Source organism: Anomaloglossus baeobatrachus, chromosome 3, assembly GCF_048569485.1.
Source record: "Anomaloglossus baeobatrachus isolate aAnoBae1 chromosome 3, aAnoBae1.hap1, whole genome shotgun sequence".
NCBI lineage: Eukaryota > Metazoa > Chordata > Amphibia > Anura > Aromobatidae > Anomaloglossus > Anomaloglossus baeobatrachus.
Window position 1 is genome coordinate 521,745,324 of NC_134355.1, and position 20,862 is coordinate 521,766,185.

At 51.4% G+C, this 20,862-nt stretch overlaps 1 protein-coding gene across 2 annotated transcripts in view; it reads right to left on the reverse strand.

Annotated features, from left to right (window-relative positions):
• The window catches only part of EIF2A (eukaryotic translation initiation factor 2A), a 102,254-nt gene that overhangs the window by 73,161 nt on the left and 8,231 nt on the right, over positions 1-20,862 (reverse strand). For both annotated transcript variants that reach the window (XM_075340758.1, XM_075340759.1), the window contains exons 3-4: positions 11,273-11,347; positions 11,056-11,174 (exon numbers count right to left, since the gene is read on the reverse strand). In XM_075340758.1, coding sequence (XP_075196873.1) covers positions 11,056-11,174; positions 11,273-11,347 — 194 coding nt within the window. The remainder of the gene's footprint in view (positions 1-11,055; positions 11,175-11,272; positions 11,348-20,862) is intronic.

Below are 20,862 nucleotides of genomic sequence, written 5' to 3' on the forward strand. Positions count from 1 at the left end.
TTCCCGCCGCTGTCCCTGCCCGCCGATCCACCTCTGCTGCCCGCCACGCCGCTGTCCCTGGTCGCCACGCCGCTTTACACGCCGCTGTCCCTGCCGCCACCGTCCCCTTTCAGTCGCACCCACCTTTTTCAGCCGCCGCTGCACCCGATCGGCCGCCGCCTCCATGTGCTGCCTCCCCCCCTCCATGTGCTGCCTCCCCTCCTCCATGTGCTGCCTCCCTTCCCCCCCTCCATGTGCTGCCTCCCTTCCCCCCCTCCATGTGCTGCCTCCCTTCCCCCCCTCCATGTGCTGCCTCCCCTTCCCCCCCTCCATGTGCTGCCTCCCCTTCCCCCCCTCCATGTGCTGCCTCCCCTTCCCCCCTCCATGTGCTGCCTCCCCCCCTCCCCCCCCTCCCCCCCTCCATGTGCTGCCTCCCCCCCTCCATGTGCTGCCTTCCCCCCTCCATGTGCTGCCTTCCCCCCCATGTGCTGCCTTCCCCCCCATGTGCTGCCTTCCCCCCCATGTGCTGCCTCCTCCCATGTGCTGCCTCCTCCATGTGCTGCCTCCTCCCATGTGCTGCCTCCCCCCCCATGTGCTGCCTCCCCCCCCATGTGCTGCCTCCCCCCCCATGTGCTGCCTCCCCCCCCATGTGCTGCCTCCCCCTCCATGTGCTGCCTTCCCCCCATGTGCTGCCTTCCCCCCATGTGCTGCCTTCCCCCCATGTGCTGCCTTCCCCCCATGTGCTGCCTTCCCCCCATGTGCTGCCTTCCCCCCATGTGCTGCCTTCCCCCCCATGTGCTGCCTTCCCCCCCATGTGCTGCCTTCCCCCCCATGTGCTGCCTTCCCCCCCATGTGCTGCCTCCCCCCCATGTGCTGCCTCCCCCCCCATGTGCTGCCTCCCCCCCCATGTGCTGCCTCCCCCCCCATGTGCTGCCTCCCCCCCCCATGTGCTGCCTCCCCCCCCCATGTGCTGCCTCCCCCCCCATGTGCTGCCTCCCCCCCCCATGTGCTGCCTCCCCCCCATGTGCTGCTTCCCCCCATGTGCTGCCTCCCCCCATGTGCTGCTTCCCCCCATGTGCTGCCTCCCCCCCATGTGCTGCCTCCCCCCCATGTGCTGCCTCCCCCCCCATGTGCTGCCTCCCCCCCCATGTGCTGCCTCCCCCCCCATGTGCTGCCTCCCCCCTCCCTCCATGTGCTGCCTCCACTCCATGTGCTGCCTCCCCCCTCCCATCAGACTCTGCCCCCCTCCCTGATCTGCTGCCTGCTCTCTCCCATCCTTTTCACCCTCCTTCATCTGCTGCCTCTTCTGTCTGCTGTGATTCTGCTGCCTAGATCCATCCTGTAAGGTAGGTATCCCCATCTCACCCCCCCATCCTCTGCCGCTCCTCCATCCGCTGCGCCATTTCCCATCATCCATCCGCTGCGCCCTTTCCCATCCTCTGCCGCTCCTCCACCCGCTGCGCCCTTTCCCATCTTCCATCCGCTGCGCCCTTTCCCATCTTCCACCCGCTGCGCCCTTTCCCATCTTCCATCCGCTGCGCCCTTTCTCATCTGCCGCCCCGCCCTCTCGCATCGCATTATCCAGCGCAGTTGCTCGCTTCCAGACTGCAGTGGATGATGCGATGCGAGACTTGTGCATTGCTCTCACGTTTGGCACTGGTCTTAGTGGCAGGCGCTCTTTTTTTTTTTTTTTTTTTACTGATGTCTGTATTTTTTATTTCGCCAAACTAATTTTTTTTGTATGGGGGGGGGGGCTAGTTTCCAAAATGGGATCACATGTGGGGGAGCTCCATTGTTTAGGCACCTCAGGGGGGTCTCCAAATGAAACATGGCGTCTGCTAATAATTCCAATAAATTTTACTGTGAAATGGCGCTCCTTCTCTTCTGAGCCCCGCCGTACGCCCAAACAATTGATTTCCACCACATATGAGGTATCGTCGTACTCAGGAGAAATTGCACAATACATTTTATGGTGCATTTTTTCCTGATACCCTTGTGGAAAAAAAAGCTACCTGTTTGAAAAAACAATTTTGTGGTAAAAAAAAGAATAAAATATTTTCACGGCTGAACATTACAAACGCTTGTGAAGCCTCCAGGGGTTCAAAGTGCTCACTAAACAGCTAGATAAATTCCATGAGGGGTCTAGTTTCCAAAATGGGGTCAATTGTGGGGGAGCTCCATTGTTTAGGCACTTCAGGGGGGTCTCCAAATGAAACATGGCGTCCGCTAATAATTCCAACCAATTTTGCTGTGAAATGGCGCTCCTTGCCTTCCGAGTCCTGCCGTGCGCCCAAACATTTGATTTCCACCACATATGGGGTATCTGCGTACTCAGGAGAAAATGCACCATAAATTTTATGGTGCATTTTTTCCTGATACCCTTGTGATAAAAAAAGCTACCTGGTTGAAGCAACAGTTTTGTGGTAAAAAATTTTTTTTTTCTTTTCACGGCTCAACGTTATAAACTTCTGTGAAGCCCCCAGGGGTTCAAAGTGCACATCAAACATCTAGAAAAAATATTTGAGGGCTCTAGTTTCCAAAATGGGGTCATTTGTGGGGGAGCTCCATTGTTTAGGCACCTCAGGGGGTCTTCAAACCCGACATGGCGTCCGCTAATGAGTGCAGCTAATTTTGCACTCAAAAATTCAAATTGCGCTCCTTGCCTTCCGAGTCCTGCCGTGCGCCCAAACATTTGATTACCACCACATATGGGGTATCTGCGTACTCAGGAGAAAATGCACGATACATTTTATGATGCATTTTTCCTGATACCCTTGTGAAAATACTAATTTTTATGGCTAAAGTAACATTTTTGTGTTAAAAAAGTAAAATTTTCATTTTTTCGTCTACATTGCTTTGGTTGCTGTGAAGCTCCTAAAGGGTTAATAAACTTCTTGGATGTGGTTTTGAGCAGAGTGAGGGGTGCAGATTTTAGAATTGGGTCACTTTTGGGTATTTTCTGTCGCCTAGGTTTCTCAAATCACTCCAAATGTGATGTGGTACCTAAACAATTTTTTTTTGTAAATTTTGTTGGAAAAATGAGAAATTGGTGATGAACTTTGAACCCTTCTAACTTCCTAACGGAAATTTTTTTTTTTTCAAAAATTGCGCTGGTGTAAAGTAGACATGTGGGAAATGTTATTTAGTAACTTTTTTGTGTGACATTTCTCTCAGATTTATGGGCATAAAATTTCAAATTTTGAAAATTGCAAAATTTTCAAAATTTTCGCTAAATTTCCGAAATTTTCACAAATAAACGCAAAACATATCGGCCTAAATTTACCACTGACATGAAGTACAATATGTCACGAAAAAACAATGTCAGAATCGCCAGGATCCGTTGAAGCGTTCCAGAGTTATAACCTGTCAAAGTGACACTGGTCAAAATTGCAAAAAATGTCCGGGTCTTTAAGGTGAAAACAGGCTGGGGGCTGAAGGGGTTAATACAGCATTAAGTCTTTTAGGAACACTTGTATACAGTTTCTGAAGGCACTGGGCAGGGAGATAGTTCTCCAAGACGTTTGGAACAAAACACAGATCTTCTGTGGATATAGGCTTGTACAAATCCTTTTGTTTCTTCACGAAACCCCAGACAGACTCAGTGATGTTGTGATCAGGGCCATGTGAGCCAATATCATCACTTCTAGGACTCCTTGTCCTTCTTTACAGTAAAGATAGTTCCTAATAACATTGGCCGTATGTTCGGAATCGTCGTGCTGCAGAATAAATCGAGAACCAATCAGAAGCCTCTCTGATGGTATTTCATAATCAGTAAGTATCTGCCTGAATTTCTCATATTTGAAGACAATAAGATAACAGGAAATATTGAGAACCAAAGACGCAATGGTCAGTCACGGAAACTTCGCGAAAATGAAAGACAACATCATGCTTACTTCTAGAAATCTGAAATAGTCTAGCAGAACCATCAGCTCAGAACTGGCAGTAACCACTGGGACGCAGCAACATCCATCTAGTGTTCAGAGAAGTCTGGCCACAGGTGGTCTTGGAAGAATTGTGACCAAAGACATTATAATCTTCAGTATGGAAACAAGACTAAACTGTGCCCGAAAACATAAGAATTGGGAGGGTGCAACAAAATGGGAGCAGGTGCTCTGGACTGATGAGTCACAATGTGAAATATTTGGTTGTGACAGGAGGCAGTTTATTGGCGGAAGGGCTGGAGAGTGGTACAATAATGCAGGCAACAGTGAAGTAGTGGAGATCTCTTGCATGTTTGGGGATGCATTTCAGCAACTATTAGGCACTTTGCGCACACTGCGTTTTTTGCTGTGGATTTGCCGTGGTTTTTGCTGCAGAAAAAGGTGTAGTTTTTGTTCATAACCTTTCTACAGTCCTTCCCCAGCAAAATCTATGGGAAATGCAAAATGCTGTGCACACAGTTCTTTTCCCTACAGGCTTTGATACAGAATTTCTGCAGCAAAAAGAAGTAGCAGGTCACTTCTTTTCCGCAGGTACCTGCGGTTTTGCAATAGATAATGGTAAAAAAACGCAGGGAACCACCGGTGGAAAAACCACAACAAACCATGGTAAAACCGCATGCAGATTTTTGGTGCTTTTTTTGTCGTGGGTTCGGAATTCTGCCAGAGGGTGCGGATTTTACTTAAACACATTTTCCCAGTGCGCACAGACCCTTATTAGGGATTTGGTCAGGATTAACCCTTTTACCCCAGCCTGTTTTCACTTTAATAACCAGGCCAAATGTTTCAATTCTGACCAGCGTCACTTTATAAGGTTATAACTCTGTAATGCTTCAATGGATGCCAGTGATTCTCATAATTGTTTTTTTTTTTTGCGACACATTGTACTTTATGATATGGATAAATTTAGAACAATATTTTTTGCATTTATTTGTGAAAATATCGGAATTTTGGAAATAATTTTTACAATTTCACAATTTTAAAAACTTTCAATTTGTATACCCTTAAACCAGAGTTACGTCAGAGGAAAAAAAAACTAACATAACATTTCCCACATTTCTACTTTACATCCTTATCAGTTTGAAATATATATTTTTGTTTGTTAGGGAGTTTAAAGGGTTAATAAGTTTATCAGCAATTTCTCACTGAGCCAACAAAATATACAAAAACTATTTATTTAGGGAACCACATCACATTTGGGGTGACTGAGGGACCTGTATGACAGAAAATACCCACGTTAGTGATCGAAGCCTCTCAGACCATGCTCCTGGCATGGGCTAGCAGGCTTGCCGTAGTTGGCTGACCCGGGGGTCATCATGAGAACCTTAAATTACATGTCAACAATTGGGCCCTTGCGATGACGTTGCACTCATAGGGACAGGAGAGGGAGCTCGCGAGTGTGCCTATAGGACGGGAGAAAAAACTCCCTCCCTCTCCCAGCCTCCTAAATGTTGCGACCGTAATCAATCATGGCATTTAGGGGGTTAAACAAGCCTGGACTTTTTAACCCCCATGTCGTGAAGGGGTTAATGGCGTTCTCAAAGATAAAATTTACAGGCAGATACTTATCCTTCATACAAAACCATCTGGGAGGTGTCTGATTGGCTGCTAATTTACTCTGCAGCATGAAAATCCCCCCAAACATACCACCAATGTCAGTAAGAACCATCTTCAGTGTAAAGAAGAACAAGTTGTCTTGGAGTAATGATGTGACCTCCACAGAGTACCTATCTCCATATAGCATCTTCTGAGATTACATTAGGAAACAGAGGAGGAATATGCACAGAAATACCGAAAAAAAACGGCTATAGCGTTTACTATGGTCAAATATGTTCAGAAAGTCCTGGGATTTGTTGAAAGGACAGTCCAACTATTAGAAGTGATCTCTAGGATGTGTGATAATTGTCTGATCAGGGAGGTTCAACTGGTAAAAATTCCACCAACAGCAGCGGGAACGAAGGTCCTTCACAGTGTCCTCCTGCTACACCGTTTCGTTCACTTCTTTGTGATAATACTTAACAGTGCTTACCACTCAACGTAAATGAGCAGTTGTTGAAGAGTTACCAATCCCAGAGTGATACTGAGGGAAATAATTCTCCTTAAGCTCATGATTGTATATTAAAGTGTCAATAGGACTAGATCTTGCCCTGCGGGAGCAGGAACTCCTGTTCCGTCCTTATCCAATTACTATATATAGTCTAGTTTTAAAACTAGAAGAGCAAACATCCAGGTTCCGCTAAACTGGTTTCTTAAAATGTTAACTAATCTAAGCTGCTAAACCAGTTCTTTACTTTTAACAGCTAAGAGAATACCTAAAGTGTCACTAGAAAGGGGAATTCCTATTACAACAATTCACCTAATATGCAGTAAATGTAGGAATGGGGCTATGCACCGCTAATTTCAATAATAGAGGTACCTGTCCTCTCAGAGACCATAATATCCAAACAAGCTGTAAAATATCAAGGGTCTTTAGAAACTGGTCAGTATAACAATCTCTGCAAATGATGAAAATCCTTTTTTTAAGGAAAGCGGAAATACTACTATCGATACGTGGTTGTTCTAGGGGTAGGAAATTCCCACATGACTCATATGTGACTGCCCCGGTTCAGGAAGAACCAACTATCGCCGATGTGCAAGCATTCCTTTCTGTGTGATCCTCTGGTTCTGACATGTGAACGACCTGATCAATTCAAGTAAAGCGGGCTATTTTCCACCAGGATTACTTTTTTAGGATCAGACACTCCCAATAAACTCCATTGGCACGGTAAAAAAACAAAAACAAACAACTGAGGTTTTAGAGGCACATTCCAGTTGCCATACACTTTTTTTTCTTTACAAATCCACTGCAATTATTAACTGACGAAACATTGTTTTTGTGGCCTTTTATTCTAGAAATTATAAACGGATGTAATCATACGGATTAAAAGACATATATATATATATATATATATATATATATATATATATATATATATATACACACACACACATACATACATACACACACACATCGTATTTTTCGGTTTATAAGACGCACCAGATTATAAAATGCACCCCAAATTAAGAGGAGAAAAAAAAAAAACAACAAAAGGTAAAAAAATAAAAAGGGGTCAGTCTTACAATCGGGTAATGTCTTATGGGGTGGGGTGGGGGGGCAGCGATGGAGGAGCAGGGTCACAGGAGGCAGGAGCGGTGCTGGCATAGGGCAGTGCGTCCGGTGGGTGTTCCAGATGCTGTGAGGTAGGCCACCTTCAGAAACTGTCATCGGTGCGAGCTTCAAGGAAATGCATCAGGAGTCGGTGCCTGCACAGATTGAGCCATCAGCTCAATGACAGGCCAAGATCTCATCTGCGCATGCGCCACCTCCGGGCGCCATTTTCCTAAAGTCTGCTACTGGAAGATCAATGGGCCAGAGGTGGCGCGTGCGCAGATTAGATCTTGAGCAGAGAGCTGCATCTGTGCACGCACCGCCTCTGGGTGCCATTAAATGAAGCCCGCTCCACCAACATTTTCAGGATGCCCCTGCCTCGCCGCTCGCAGCACAGCTATCCACAGTGCTCCAGCACAGTCTCCCTGCCTCCTGTGACCCCTCTCCAGTCTCCACAGTAAGGTTTATTTGGATTATAAGATGCAACCCCTCATTTTCCTCCCAAATTTTTGGGAGGAAAAATGCATCTTATATTCCAAAAACAATGATATATATATATATATATATATATATATATATATATATATATATATATATATATATATATATATATATATATATATATATATATATATATATATATATATATATATATATATATATATATATTATATATATATATATATTTGCCTTAGTCTGTCTGTCTGTCTTGCTCCAAAATTGTGTCCTTACGGTGACACAAAGCTGATTGGCCGCTGGCCTCGCCATGGCCCCGCCCCCCCGCACGGATTGGCCGCTCGCCCAGGCTGCGCCCCCACACGGATTGGCCGGCCGCTCGCCCAGGCTCCGCCCCCCCCCCACAGATTGGCCTCTCGCCCCGGCACCCTGCAGGCATTGGCAACTCTGCCACGCCCCGCCCCCCTCACGCAATGCACACTAGCTCTGGCCCCCCCCACGCATTCCCCGAACCGACACGGTCACGGAGCCACGACTAACAGGTGAGTACTGTAACCCCGGGAGCCCACATCAGCGTACGCCGAAAACCCAGCCGACACATACCCTCGCATTGCTGGGGCTGGCCGGCGTATGCTGGTGTGGGCTCCCGTGCGAGCGGGGGACGGGATACGCTGGTAACCATGGTAGCATAGTTACCAGCGCATCAAGGTCCTGCAGCGGCGGAACATACACACACGCACACACATAACAACACACACACATCAGATCACACTCACTCTCACACACACATCACACACACACACACATCACACACACATATCACATCGCATCCACACACTCACAACATCCTGGGATATCGCTTGCTTCTCGGCGCCGATACTGTGCTGTGAGCTTCCAGGACCTGCCGGAGGATCACATGGCCAGAAGCATGTGGTATCTCCGGATGTTGTGAGTGTGAGCGCGTATGTGCAATAAAGTCAATGTGTGTGTGCGTGAGTGTATGCGATCGTGTGTGTGCGTGTATGCGATCGGGTGTGTGTGAGTGTATGCGATCGGGTGTGTATGCGATCGGGTGTGTGTGTGAGTGTATGCGATCGGGTGTGTGTGTGTGTGTCGGCAGAGGAGCACGGCGTGCTGGAGGAGGCTGGGAGGAGAGAGGCTGATCCTGGGGAAGGCTGGGAGGGGGAGGGGGGAGGCTGAGAGAAGAGAGGCTGATGCTGGGGGAGTCTGAGGCTGGGGTAGGCTAGGCTGTTCCTGGGGAAGGCTGGGAGGGGGAGGCTGGGAGGGGGGAGGCTGAGAGAAGAGAGGCTGGGGGAGGCTGAGGCTGGGGTAGGCTGGAAGGAGAGAGGCTGATGCTGGGGACAGAAAAGGCTGATGCTGGGAGGAGAGAGGCTGATCCTGGGGAAGGCTTGGAGGGGGAGGGGGGAGGCTGAGAGAAGAGAGGCTGATGCTGGGGGAGGCTGAGGCTGGGGTAAGCTAGGCTGATCCTGGGGAAGGCTGGGAGGGGGAGGGGGGAGGCTGAGAGAAGAGAGGCTGGGGGAGGCTGAGGCTGGGGTAGGCTGGAAGGAGAGAGGCTGATGCTGATGCTGCGGGCAGAGAGGCTGATGCTGCGGGCAGAGAGGCTGATGCTGCGGGCAGAGAGGCTGATGCTGCGGGCAGAGAGGCTGATGCTGCGGGCAGAGAGGCTGATGCTGCGGGCAGAGAGGCTGATGCTGCGGGCAGAGAGGCTGATGCTGCGGGCAGAGAGGCTGATGCTGCGGGCAGAGAGGCTGATGCTGCGGGCAGAGAGGCTGATGCTGCGGGCAGAGAGGCTGATGCTGCGGGCAGAGAGGCTGATGCTGCGGGCAGAGAGGCTGATGCTGCGGGCAGAGAGGCTGATGCTGCGGGCAGAGAGGCTGATGCTGCGGGCAGAGAGGCTGATGCTGCGGGCAGCATGGGCGATGGAGCACGATGGGGGGTGCGCAGCATGGGGGATGGAGCACGATGGGGGTGCGTAGCATGGGGGATGGAGTACGATGGGGGTGCGCAGCATGGGGGATGGAGCACGATGGGGGGTGCGCAGCATGGGGGATGGAGCACGATGGGGGGTGCGCAGCATGGGGGATGGAGCACGATGGGGGGTGCGCAGCATGGGGGATGGAGCACGATGGGGGGTGCGCAGCATGGGGGATGGAGCACGATGGGGGGTGCGCAGCATGGGGGATGGACCACGATGGGGGGTGCGCAGCATGGGGGATGGACCACGTTTGGGAGTGCGCAGCATGGCGGATGGAGCACGTTTGGGAGTGCGCAGCATGGCGGATGGAGCACGTTTGGGAGTGCGCAGCATGGCGGATGGACCACGTTTGGGAGTGCGCAGCATGGCGGATGGACCACGTTTGGGCGTGCGCAGCATGGCGGATGGAGCACGTTTGGGAGTGCGCAGCATGGCGGATGGAGCACGTTTGGGAGTGCGCAGCATGGCGGATGGAGCACGTTTGGGAGTGCGCAGCATGGCGGATGGAGCACGTTTGGGAGTGCGCAGCATGGCGGATGGAGCACGTTTGGGAGTGCGCAGCATGGCGGATGGAGCACGTTTGGGAGTGCGCAGCATGGCGGATGGAGCACGTTTGGGAGTGCGCAGCATGGGGGATGCAGCACGATGGGGAGTGCGCAGTATGGCGGATGGAGCACGTTTGGGAGTGCGCAGCATGGCGGATGGAACACGATGGGGGGTGCGCAGCATGGCGGATGGAGCACGTTTGGGAGTGCGCAGCATGGGAGATGAAGCACGATGGGGAATGCGCAGCATAGGGGATGGAGCACGATGGGGAGTGCGCAGCATGGGGGATGGAGCACGATAGGGGGTGCGCAGCATGGGGGATGGAGCACGATGGGAGGTGCACACCTCCCAACACACACACGCGCACTGCACAACACACCACACACACACACACACACTGGGAACCACAAACACCGCCCTACACAGACACCCACACACACACAGACAACGCCGCACACACACAACACCCAACACACAAACACCGCGGCATACATAAATATACGCACATACCGCACAACACACACATTGCACAAAACATACCTCCCCCCAAAACACACCACACACACACACAAACCGCGCAACACACACACAACGCTTCACAAACAACGCAACACACATACAACACCGCTCTCCCCTCCCGCCACACCCAGACAACACCCAGAACATGTACAGCCCCTACACAAACACTTGGCACCTACACACAACAACATCTAATATATATAACAAAAATTATACATTAACTACACAATAAATTCTAGAATACCCGATGCTTTAGAATCGGGCCACCTTTTAGTATATATAATATATATATATATATATATTATATATATATTATATATATACACACCATGATAAAGCAAACCCATAAGAAAGCAATCTTAGGCCAGACTTAGATGAGTGTATGTAAAATTGTTAATTTTTTCATCCGGAAAAATAAATGTATCATTCTCCATACGTTGCCTGAACCCGGCCTAAAGTTGTGCGTTACTTACTGATATACGTCTGCCAGGTTGCCAGGATTGTGTTCTTTGGAGAGATTTCAAGGCCAACCACTTTTGGCAGATCAAAGGTGTGCAGCAACTTGCTGTCAGCCGTGTTCACTATATTTGTTCTGAAAACACAAGGGTCATTTTAAAGCAGTGGGATTTCATACATTAATAATTAAGCCACATGACAAGTGCTAACACCTAGAACTGTAATAAGACTTACACGTCTCCATTGCACCATGCAAAAAGCTTTCCATCCTTGCTGAACTTGCATACTTTGCAATTTTTGCTCAAGTCCCTAAAATGGGAGAAAATCAAACAAGATATAAGTATCATAAAATGTGTATTAATACAAAGGCTGGAAAACAAAACAATCCAAAAAATATTTTACTTTCTGTGTATTCGCCCCCCTGGGAGCTTACCCTTATATTAGTCAGAATGAACCCCATACACTTAGCTGTCGGTCGAATGATTGTTCATCTCTCTCGTCTCTCCTATAAATAGGACGTGCGCCCTGCCAGCACTCCTGTGTGATTTAGGAGAGTGCTGGCAGACACCCGAGACCAGGGTCACACGACAGTGTAAAAAAAATAATTTGGATAGCACACATTCGATTTATACATTCGTCTGAATGAGCATTAAGAGAAAAGGATCAGCAGCACGAAATTGGACATGCCGATTCCTTATGTCCCCCAACAATCATCTGTGAGGGGGCCTCATAGTAGATATTAGGAGATATCGGCGGGTTCAGCCAAAGTTATTTTAATGGATTTGTCTGCCACACGTTTGGCCTTCACTAAGCTGGGATCAGAAGACGGGACTCCACCTGCAGCAGCTCGAGATGATCGCAGCACAAACGCCAGCGATTACACACTTCACATCAGGTACGGCCGACTGAAACATTCGGCTGTGTGCACACGTTGCCTTTTTGCGTGCGGATTTTCACAAATCTGCAAGGAAATCCTTATGTCAGCAAAGTAAGTGAGACTCCTGAAGTGTTGTGCTCACGTTGCAGAAAAAAATCTGCAGCATGTCAATTCATTCTGTGTTTTTGGCCATGCTCTCACCATTGAAAGCAATGACGAAAATGCGGCAAAAACGCACATTTTGCAACAGCATTCTTCCTGCCAGGAGATGCAGATTTGGTGCAAACATTTCTGCAACATGTGCACATAGCCTTAATATTCACTGTCCATGTTCAATTTGCTGAAAAAAACTGTCCCATTGATGCCGGACTGACCCTATGGGATGTGTGCACGGGACAAAGGAAAAGTCAGAAATCTACCACAATGTGGGACAAAGTAAGGCTATGTGCGCACGTTGCGTATTTGCATGCAGTTACGCTGCGATCTGCACCGCAGCGTAACTGCATGCGTCCTGCGTCCCCTGCATAATCTATGGAGATTATGCAGGAGCCGTGCGCACGTGGCGTATTAGAGCGCAGAGCTTCGGCTGCTGCCCGAAGCGCACGTTCTAAGAAGTGACATGTCACTTCTTTCCTGCGCTCTGCATGCAGCCCCCGCTCTGTCTATGGGAGGGGTCCCACAGCGCATGAAATCGGCTTTTTTTTTTTTCATTACGGACTCTTTCTGCAGCGATTTGAAGCACACGTGTGCTGCTAAAATCGCTGCAGACATTTCTGCAGGGACAGTACGCAATGTGCGCACATAGCCTAATTCCTGAAACAGCTGCTTTTTTGCATCAGTCACCTGCGTTGCTTAACGCTTGTGACTGATGCGTTGTACAACGGGTGACAAGAAATGGAATTTCTTGTCATGAGAAAGTGGATTCCGTTGAGAGAGAGAGAGAACGATCAGCTGATCGCAATGAAAAGCCAGCAATCATTTCAGTTTAAAACCTGCGTGGGTGGGGGGGGGGGAGAAGAGAGCGAAGAACTGATTTTACATGATTTTGGATGTTTCGCTGGACATTCTCAGTAAAACGTGACGGATTCCTGCACTGGAATCCATTCCGTGACACAGGATAACGGAATCCTACGCGATAGACTTACATTATGCCTCCTGATGGATTCCAACGGAATCCTGTGGGGTGCGTTTTTTTGCCGCAACAAAAAACGTAGCATGCTGCGTCCCTCCTGCCCGATGGTCAGTCAGTAAACGACTGATGCGCCGCGCGGCGGATACAACGCAGGGTCATCAGTCACAATCCGCCGCTCATACAAGTCTATGGGAAACAACGGAGTCTGCCAAACGGATTGCGTTGTTTATCAGAGCGGCGGATTGTGACTGATCCTAAACAACGGAAATGTCAACATAGCCTAAGACGTAGATTTTCCATCCCATCTTCGCGACAGAAAATCCACCAACAGGGATAAAAACATAAAATCATCACTAATGCACTGTGAATATTTTCTGAGCAGAAATTGTCCTGAAATACAGATTTCTAAATTTGCAGCATGTCAATTTTTGTTGCAGATAAATTTTTGTAGTGCATTGAGTTTAATGTTAAAATACACAGCTGTAAAACTAAAAAAAAAAAAAAAAAAAAAAGCCACAATACATCCCTCTGCTTCCACTTTTGCTGCTCCTGGTAGTGTGTCAACGGCAAGCTCTATACTGCACATTCTCCTATGGCGACGTTTCGTTACGTGTGACTGCCAAAGGCAATCAGAGGGCCGGAAACCCAGCAAGTCCCGTCCCACACACCTTGGTGCAGATTCGCTGTGGCTATTTTACATGTGGACATTATGGCATTAAAACTGTACTAAGCATGTGTATTGTATGTATTGTGAAGGGAGGGGGAGGAGGTGAGCTGTGAACATCACGTAATGGTGACTCCTGTGTTATATACACTGATTAGAGAGGTGTTACCTTTCCTTGTAGTCATGTATGATGATAATGAGACTGCTGAAAAGTCTTCTGGACAGAACAGTACGAATGAGTATAATATTATGTCTAGTAGTCACCATGGCAGTGTGAACATTGTAAGATTTCTCATATAATCACTACAGTGGATTATATCTGTCAGTGCTGCACTTGTAGCACTTAGGCTAGTTTCACACTTGCGTTGGACGGGATCCGTAGCATTGCGTTGTGTGACGCATGCAACGGATGCGTTACATATAGTGGCACAACGCAATGCTACGGATCGTACAAAATAACGCAATCCGTTATAGTTTTTTTCCTTGACTTTACACATCTGGGTATGCGCAGTTGTGTAAATACGGATGCGTTAACGGAATCCGTCAAATGACGCATTCTACCGGAATCCGCCACCATAGGCGTCCATTATAAAAAGAACGGACGCCTAACGGATTCCTGCAGGTTGCGTTTTTTTGACACTCCGCCAAGCGCAGAAAAACACTACATGCAGCGTTCCATCCGCCCGACGCAGCGTCAAAATAACGACGCTGCGTCGTCCAGCGGATGCAACGCAGGCACTTGCGTTACAGTGCGTCGTCCATACAACTCTATGGAGAATAGCGCAGTCCGTTAACGGACTGCGCTATTCTTCATCGTGACGGAATGCGCTGAACGCAAGTGTGAAACTAGCCTTACTCTTTGCCTCACACACCATGTACCAGGCATGGTGTTTGACGCTCTCCGTAGCTCAATAACCTGGGGTTGTCATGGTAATGACTCAGGGTTTCCATGGCAGGCGATCGAGTCCCTTTGATCACATTACAGGGACCCGATCACCAGGGAGAGGTAAGTGAACCCTCTTCCTGCCTCCTGAATGAGGCAATTGCATTGATCGCCGGCATAAAGGGGGGTTAAACTATTGAGAGATGTGTGGGCACGGCTGCGGACAGTGAAAGCCAGATCCTGTTATAACATTAGCTGGAAACCCGGCGGCGAACGCGTGGGTACAGCACCTGAACCCCCACGATCACTATAACTAAAAAAAAAAACAAATTGCGAAATGCTTTTAAAAAATGCGAAAATGAGATAAAAAAAAACAAAAAACTACCGTGTTTCCCCGAAAGTAAGACAGTGTCTTACATTCTTTTTACCCCCAAAAGTGCCACTATGTCTTACTTTCGGGGTATGTCTTATATTGGAAAAAATCCCACAGCAATCGCAGCAAGTCTCCATGCAATGTACCGTATGGGGACTTGCCGCGATTGCGCCCTAAGTGTACCGCAAGTTAAGGAAACTTAACCACCAGCGGCTGCACATGAGGGCACTGAGGCTGCGTGATTTTGTATGTTGTCCATGGTCCAGATGGACCACGGACAACATTACTGCAACATTTCAACATTTCTCGGTAGCCGAGCGTTCAGCTGAGCGCCCGACCGCCGGCATGTGTCAGCTCTCAGCTGAGCGCTCAGCCGCCGGCATGTCAGGGCGTTCAGCTGAGCGCCAGACCGCCGGCATGTGTCAGCTCTCAGCTGAGCGCTAAGCCGCCGGCATGTCAGGGCGCTCAGCTGAGCGCCCGACCGCCGACATGTGACAGCTCTCAGCTGAGCGCTAAGCCGCTGGAATGTCAGGGCGCTCAGCTGAGCGCTCGGCCGCCGGCATGTCAGGGCGCTCAGCTGAGCGCTCGGCCGCCGGCATGTCAGGGCGCTCAGCTGAGCGCTCGGCCGTCGGCATGTCAGGGCGCTCAGCTGAGCGCTCGGCCGTCGGCATGTCAGGGCGCTCAGCTGAGCGCTCGGCCGCCGGCATGTCAGGGCGCTCAGCTGAGCGCTTTGCCGCCGGCAAGTCAGGGCGCTCAGCTGAGAGCTGTCACATGCCGGCGGCATGTCAGGGCGCTCAGCTGAGCGCTCGGCCGCCGGCATGTTAGGGCGCTCAGCTGAGCGCTCGGCCGCCGGCATGTCAGGGCGCTCAGCTGAGCGCTCGGCCGCCGGCATGTCAGGGCGCTCAGCTGAGCGCTCGGCCGCCGGCATGTCAGGGCGCTCAGCTGAGCGCTCGGCCGCCGGCATGTCAGGGCGCTCAGCTGAGCGCTTTGCCGCCGGCAAGTCAGGGCGCTCAGCTGAGAGCTGTCACATGCCGGCGGCATGTCAGGGCGCTCAGCTGAGCGCTCGGCCGCCGGCATGTCAGGGCGCTCAGCTGAGCGCTTTGCCGCCGGCAAGTCAGGGCGCTCAGCTGAGAGCTGTCACATGCCGGCGGCATGTCAGGGCGCTCAGCTGAGCGCTCGGCCGCCGGCATGTCAGGGCGCTCAGCTGAGCGCTCGGCCGCCGGCATGTCAGGGCGCTCAGCTGAGCGCTCGGCCGCCGGCATGTCAGGGCGCTCAGCTGAGCGCTCGGCCGCCGGCATGTCAGGGCGCTCAGCTGAGCGCTTTGCCGCCGGCAAGTCAGGGCGCTCAGCTGAGAGCTGTCACATGCCGGCGGCATGTCAGGGCGCTCAGCTGAGCGCTCGGCCGCCGGCATGTCAGGGCGCTCAGCTGAGCGCTTTGCCGCCGGCAAGTCAGGGCGCTCAGCTGAGCGCTTTGCCACCGGCAAGTCAGGGCGCTCAGCTGAGAGCTGTCACATGCCGGCGGCATTTCAGGGCGCTCAGCTGAGCGCTCGGCCGCCGGCATGTCAGGGCGCTCAGCTGAGCGCTCGGCCGCCGGCATTTCAGGGCGTTCAGCTGAGCGCTCGGCCGCCGGCATTTCAGGGCGTTCAGCTGAGCGCTCGGCCGCCGGCATTTCAGGGCGTTCAGCTGAGCGCTCGGCCGCCGGCATTTCAGGGCGTTCAGCTGAGCGCTCGGCCGCCGGCATGTCAGGGCGTTCAGCTGAGCGCTCGGCCGCCGGCATGTCAGGGCGTTCAGCTGAGCGCTCGGCCGCCGGCATGTCAGGGCGTTCAGCTGAGCGCTCGGCCGCCGGCATGTCAGGGCGTTCAGCTGAGCGCTCGGCCGCCGGCATGTCAGGGCGTTCAGCTGAGCGCTCGGCCGCCGGCATGTCAGGGCGTTCAGCTGAGCGCTCGGCCGCCGGCATGTCAGGGCGTTCAGCTGAGCGCTCGGCCGCCGGCATGTCAGGGCGCTCAGCTGAGCGCTCGGCCGCTGTAACTGTACTGTAAAGAAGAAAAAAAATAAATAAATAAATTTTTACTACGTCTTACTTTCGGGGTACGTCTTACATTAGCCGACCCCCCCAAAACCCCCACTACGTCTTACTATCGGGGGTGTCTTACTATCGGGGAAACACGGTAGTGTTTTCCTCTGCTGAGTTTTTTTTGCCGAAAAGAAGGGAATTTTGTTACTTACCGTAAATTCCTTTTCTTCTAGCTCCAATTGGGAGACCCAGACGATTGGGTGTATAGCTACTGCCTCCGGAGGCCACACAAAGCATTACACTAAAAAGTGTAAGGCCCCTCCCCTTCTGGCTATACACACCCCGTGGGATCACGGGCTGCTCAGTTTTAGTGCTAAAGCAAGAAGGAGGAAAGCCAATAACTGGTTTAAACAAATTCAATCCGAAGTAACATCGGAGAACTGAAACCGTTCAACATGAACAACATGTGTACCCGAAAAAAACAAAAATCCCGAAGGAAACAGGGCGGGACCTGGGTCTCCCAATTGGAGCTAGAAGAAAAGGAATTTACGGTAAGTAACAAAATTCCCTTCTTCTTCGGCGCTCCATTGGGAGACCCAGACGATTGGGACGTCCAAAAGCAGTCCCTGGGTGGGTAAATTAATACCTCAAGTTAGAGCTGCAAAACAGCCCTCCCCTACGAGGAGGCAACCGCCGCCTGCAGGACTCTTCTACCTAGGCTGGCGTCCGCCGAAGCGTAGGTATGCACCTGATAATGTTTGGTGAAAGTGTGCAGACTCGACCAGGTAGCTGCCTGGCACACCTGTTGAGCCGTAGCCTGGTGTCGTAATGCCCAGGACGCACCCACGGCTCTGGTAGAATGGGCCTTCAGCCCTGATGGAACCGGAAGCCCAGCAGAACGGTAGGCTTCAAGAATTGGTTCCTTGATCCATCGAGCCAGGGTGGATTTGGAAGCCTGCGATCCTTTGCGCTTACCAGCGACAAGGACAAAGAGTGCATCCGAGCGGCGCAGGGGCGCCGTGCGGGAAATGTAGATTCTGAGTGCTCTCACGAGATCCAACAAATGCAAATCCTTTTCATACCGATGAACTGGATGAGGACAAAAAGAAGGTAAGGAGATATCCTGATTGAGATGAAAAGAGGATACCACCTTAGGGAGAAACTCCTGAATCGGGCGCAGCACTACCTTGTCCTGGTGAAAAACCAGGAAGGGAGCTTTGGATGACAGCGCTGCCAGCTCGGATACCCTCCGAAGAGACGTGACCGCTACCAGAAAGGCCACTTTCTGTGAGAGTCGAGAAAGTGAAACATCCCTCAGAGGCTCGAAGGGCGGCTTCTGGAGAGCAACTAGTACCCTGTTCAGATCCCATGGATCTAACGGCCGTTTGTACGGAGGGACGATGTGACAAACCCCCTGCAGGAACGTGCGTACCTGAGGAAGTCGTGCTAGACGCTTTTGAAAAAATACCGATAGCGCTGAGATTTGCCCTTTAAGGGAGCCGAGCGATAAGCCTTTTTCCAAACCAGATTGCAGGAAGGAAAGAAAAGTAGGCAATGCAAATGGCCAGGGGGACACTCCCTGTGCCGAGCACCAGGATAAGAAAATCTTCCACGTTCTGTGGTAGATCTTAGCAGACGTGGGCTTCCTAGCCTGTCTCATGGTGGCCACGACCCCTTGAGATAATCCTGAAGATGCTAGTATCCAGGACTCAATGGCCACACAGTCAGGTTCAGGGCCGTAGAATTCAGATGGAAAAACGGCCCTTGTGACAGTAAGTCTGGCCGGTCTGGTAGCGCCCACGGTTGGCCGACCGTGAGATGCCACAGATCCGGATACCACGACCTCCTCGGCCAGTCTGGGGCGACGAGCAGGACGCGGCGGCAATCGGACCTGATCTTGCGTAGCACTCTGGGCAAGAGTGCCAGAGGGGGAAACACATAGGGCAGCTGGAACTGCGACCAATCTTGCACTAAGGCGTCTGCCGCCAGAGCTCTGTGATCGCGAGACCGTGCCATGAAAGTTGGGACCTTGTTGTTGTGCCGGGACGCCATTAGGTCGACGTCCGGCCTTCCCCAGCGGCGACATATTTCCTGAAACACGTCCGGGTGAAGGGACCATTCCCCTGCGTCCATACCCTGGCGACTGAGGAAGTCCGCTTCCCAGTTTTCTACGCCGGGGATGTGAACTGCGGATATGGTGGAGGCCGTGGCTTCCACCCACATCAGAATCCGCCGGACTTCCTGGAAGGCTTGCCGACTGCGTGTCCCGCCTTGGTGGTTGATGTATGCCACCGCTGTGGAGTTGTCCGACTGAATTCGGATCTGCCTTCCTTCCAGCCACTGCTGGAAGGCTTGTAGGGCAAGATACACTGCCCTGATTTCCAGAACATTGATCTGAAGGGTGGACTCCTGCTGAGTCCACGTACCCTGAGCCCTGTGGTGGAGAAAAACTGCTCCCCACCCTGACAGACTCGCGTCTGTCGTGACCACCGCCCAGGATGGGGGTAGGAAGGACCTTCCTTGTGATAATGAGGTGGGAAGAAGCCACCATTGAAGAGAGTCCTTGGCCGTCTGGGAAAGGGAGACTTTCCTGTCTAAGGACGTCGACTTCCCGTCCCATTGGCGGAGAATGTCCCATTGAAGTGGGCGCAGATGAAACTGCGCAAACGGGACTGCCTCCATTGCTGCCACCATCTTCCCCAGGAAGTGCATGAGGCGTCTTAAGGGGTGCGACTGGCCTTGAAGGAGAGAGTGCACCCCTGTCTGTAGTGAACGCTGCTTGTCCATCGGAAGCTTCACTATCGCTGAGAGAGTATGAAACTCCATGCCAAGATATGTTAGTGATTGGGTCGGTGACAGATTTGACTTTGAAAAGTTGATGATCCACCCGAAAGTCTGGAGAGTCTCCAGCGCAACGTTCAGGCTGTGTTGGCATGCCTCTTGAGAGGGTGCCTTGACAAGTAGATCGTCCAAGTAAGGGATCACCGAGTGTCCCTGAGAGTGCAAGACTGCTACCACTGCTGCCATGACCTTGGTGAAAACCCGTGGGGCTGTCGCCAGACCAAATGGCAGGGCTACGAACTGAAGGTGTTCGTCTCCTATAACGAAGCGTAGAAAACGCTGGTGCTCTGGAGCAATCGGCACGTGGAGATAAGCATCCTTGATGTCTATTGATGCTAGGAAATCTCCTTGAGACATTGAGGCAATGACGGAGCGGAGAGATTCCATCCGGAACCGCCTGGTTTTCACGTGCTTGTTGAGCAGTTTTAGGTCCAGAACAGGACGGAAAGAGCCGTCCTTTTTTGGCACCACAAACAGATTGGAGTAAAAACCTTGACCTCGTTCCTGAAGAGGAACAGGGATCACCACTCCTTCTGCCCTTAGAGAGCACACCGCCTGCAGAAGAGCATCGGCTCGGTCGGGATGTGGGGAAGTTCTGAAGAACCGAGGCGGAGGACGAGAACTGAACTCTATCCGGTACCCGTGAGACAAAATGTCTGTTACCCACCGGTCTTTGACCTGTGGCAGCCAAATGCCGCAAAAGCGGGAGAGCCTGCCACCGACCGAGGATGCGGAGAGAGGAGGCCGAAAGTCATGAGGCAGCCGGCTTGGAAGCGGTTCCTCCGGCTGCTTTCTTTGGGCGTGAGTGAGTCCGCCAGGAATCTGAGCTCCTCTGCTCCTTCTGAGTCCTTTTGGACGAGGAGAATTGGGCCCTGCCCGAACCTCGAAAGGACCGAAAACTCGACTGTCCCCTCCACTGTTGAGGTTTGCTTGATCTGGGCTGGGGTAAGGAAGAGTCCTTACCCTTGGACTGTTTAATGATTTCAGCCAATTGCTCACCAAACAGTCTGTCTTGAGATAATGGCAAACTGGTTAAGCATT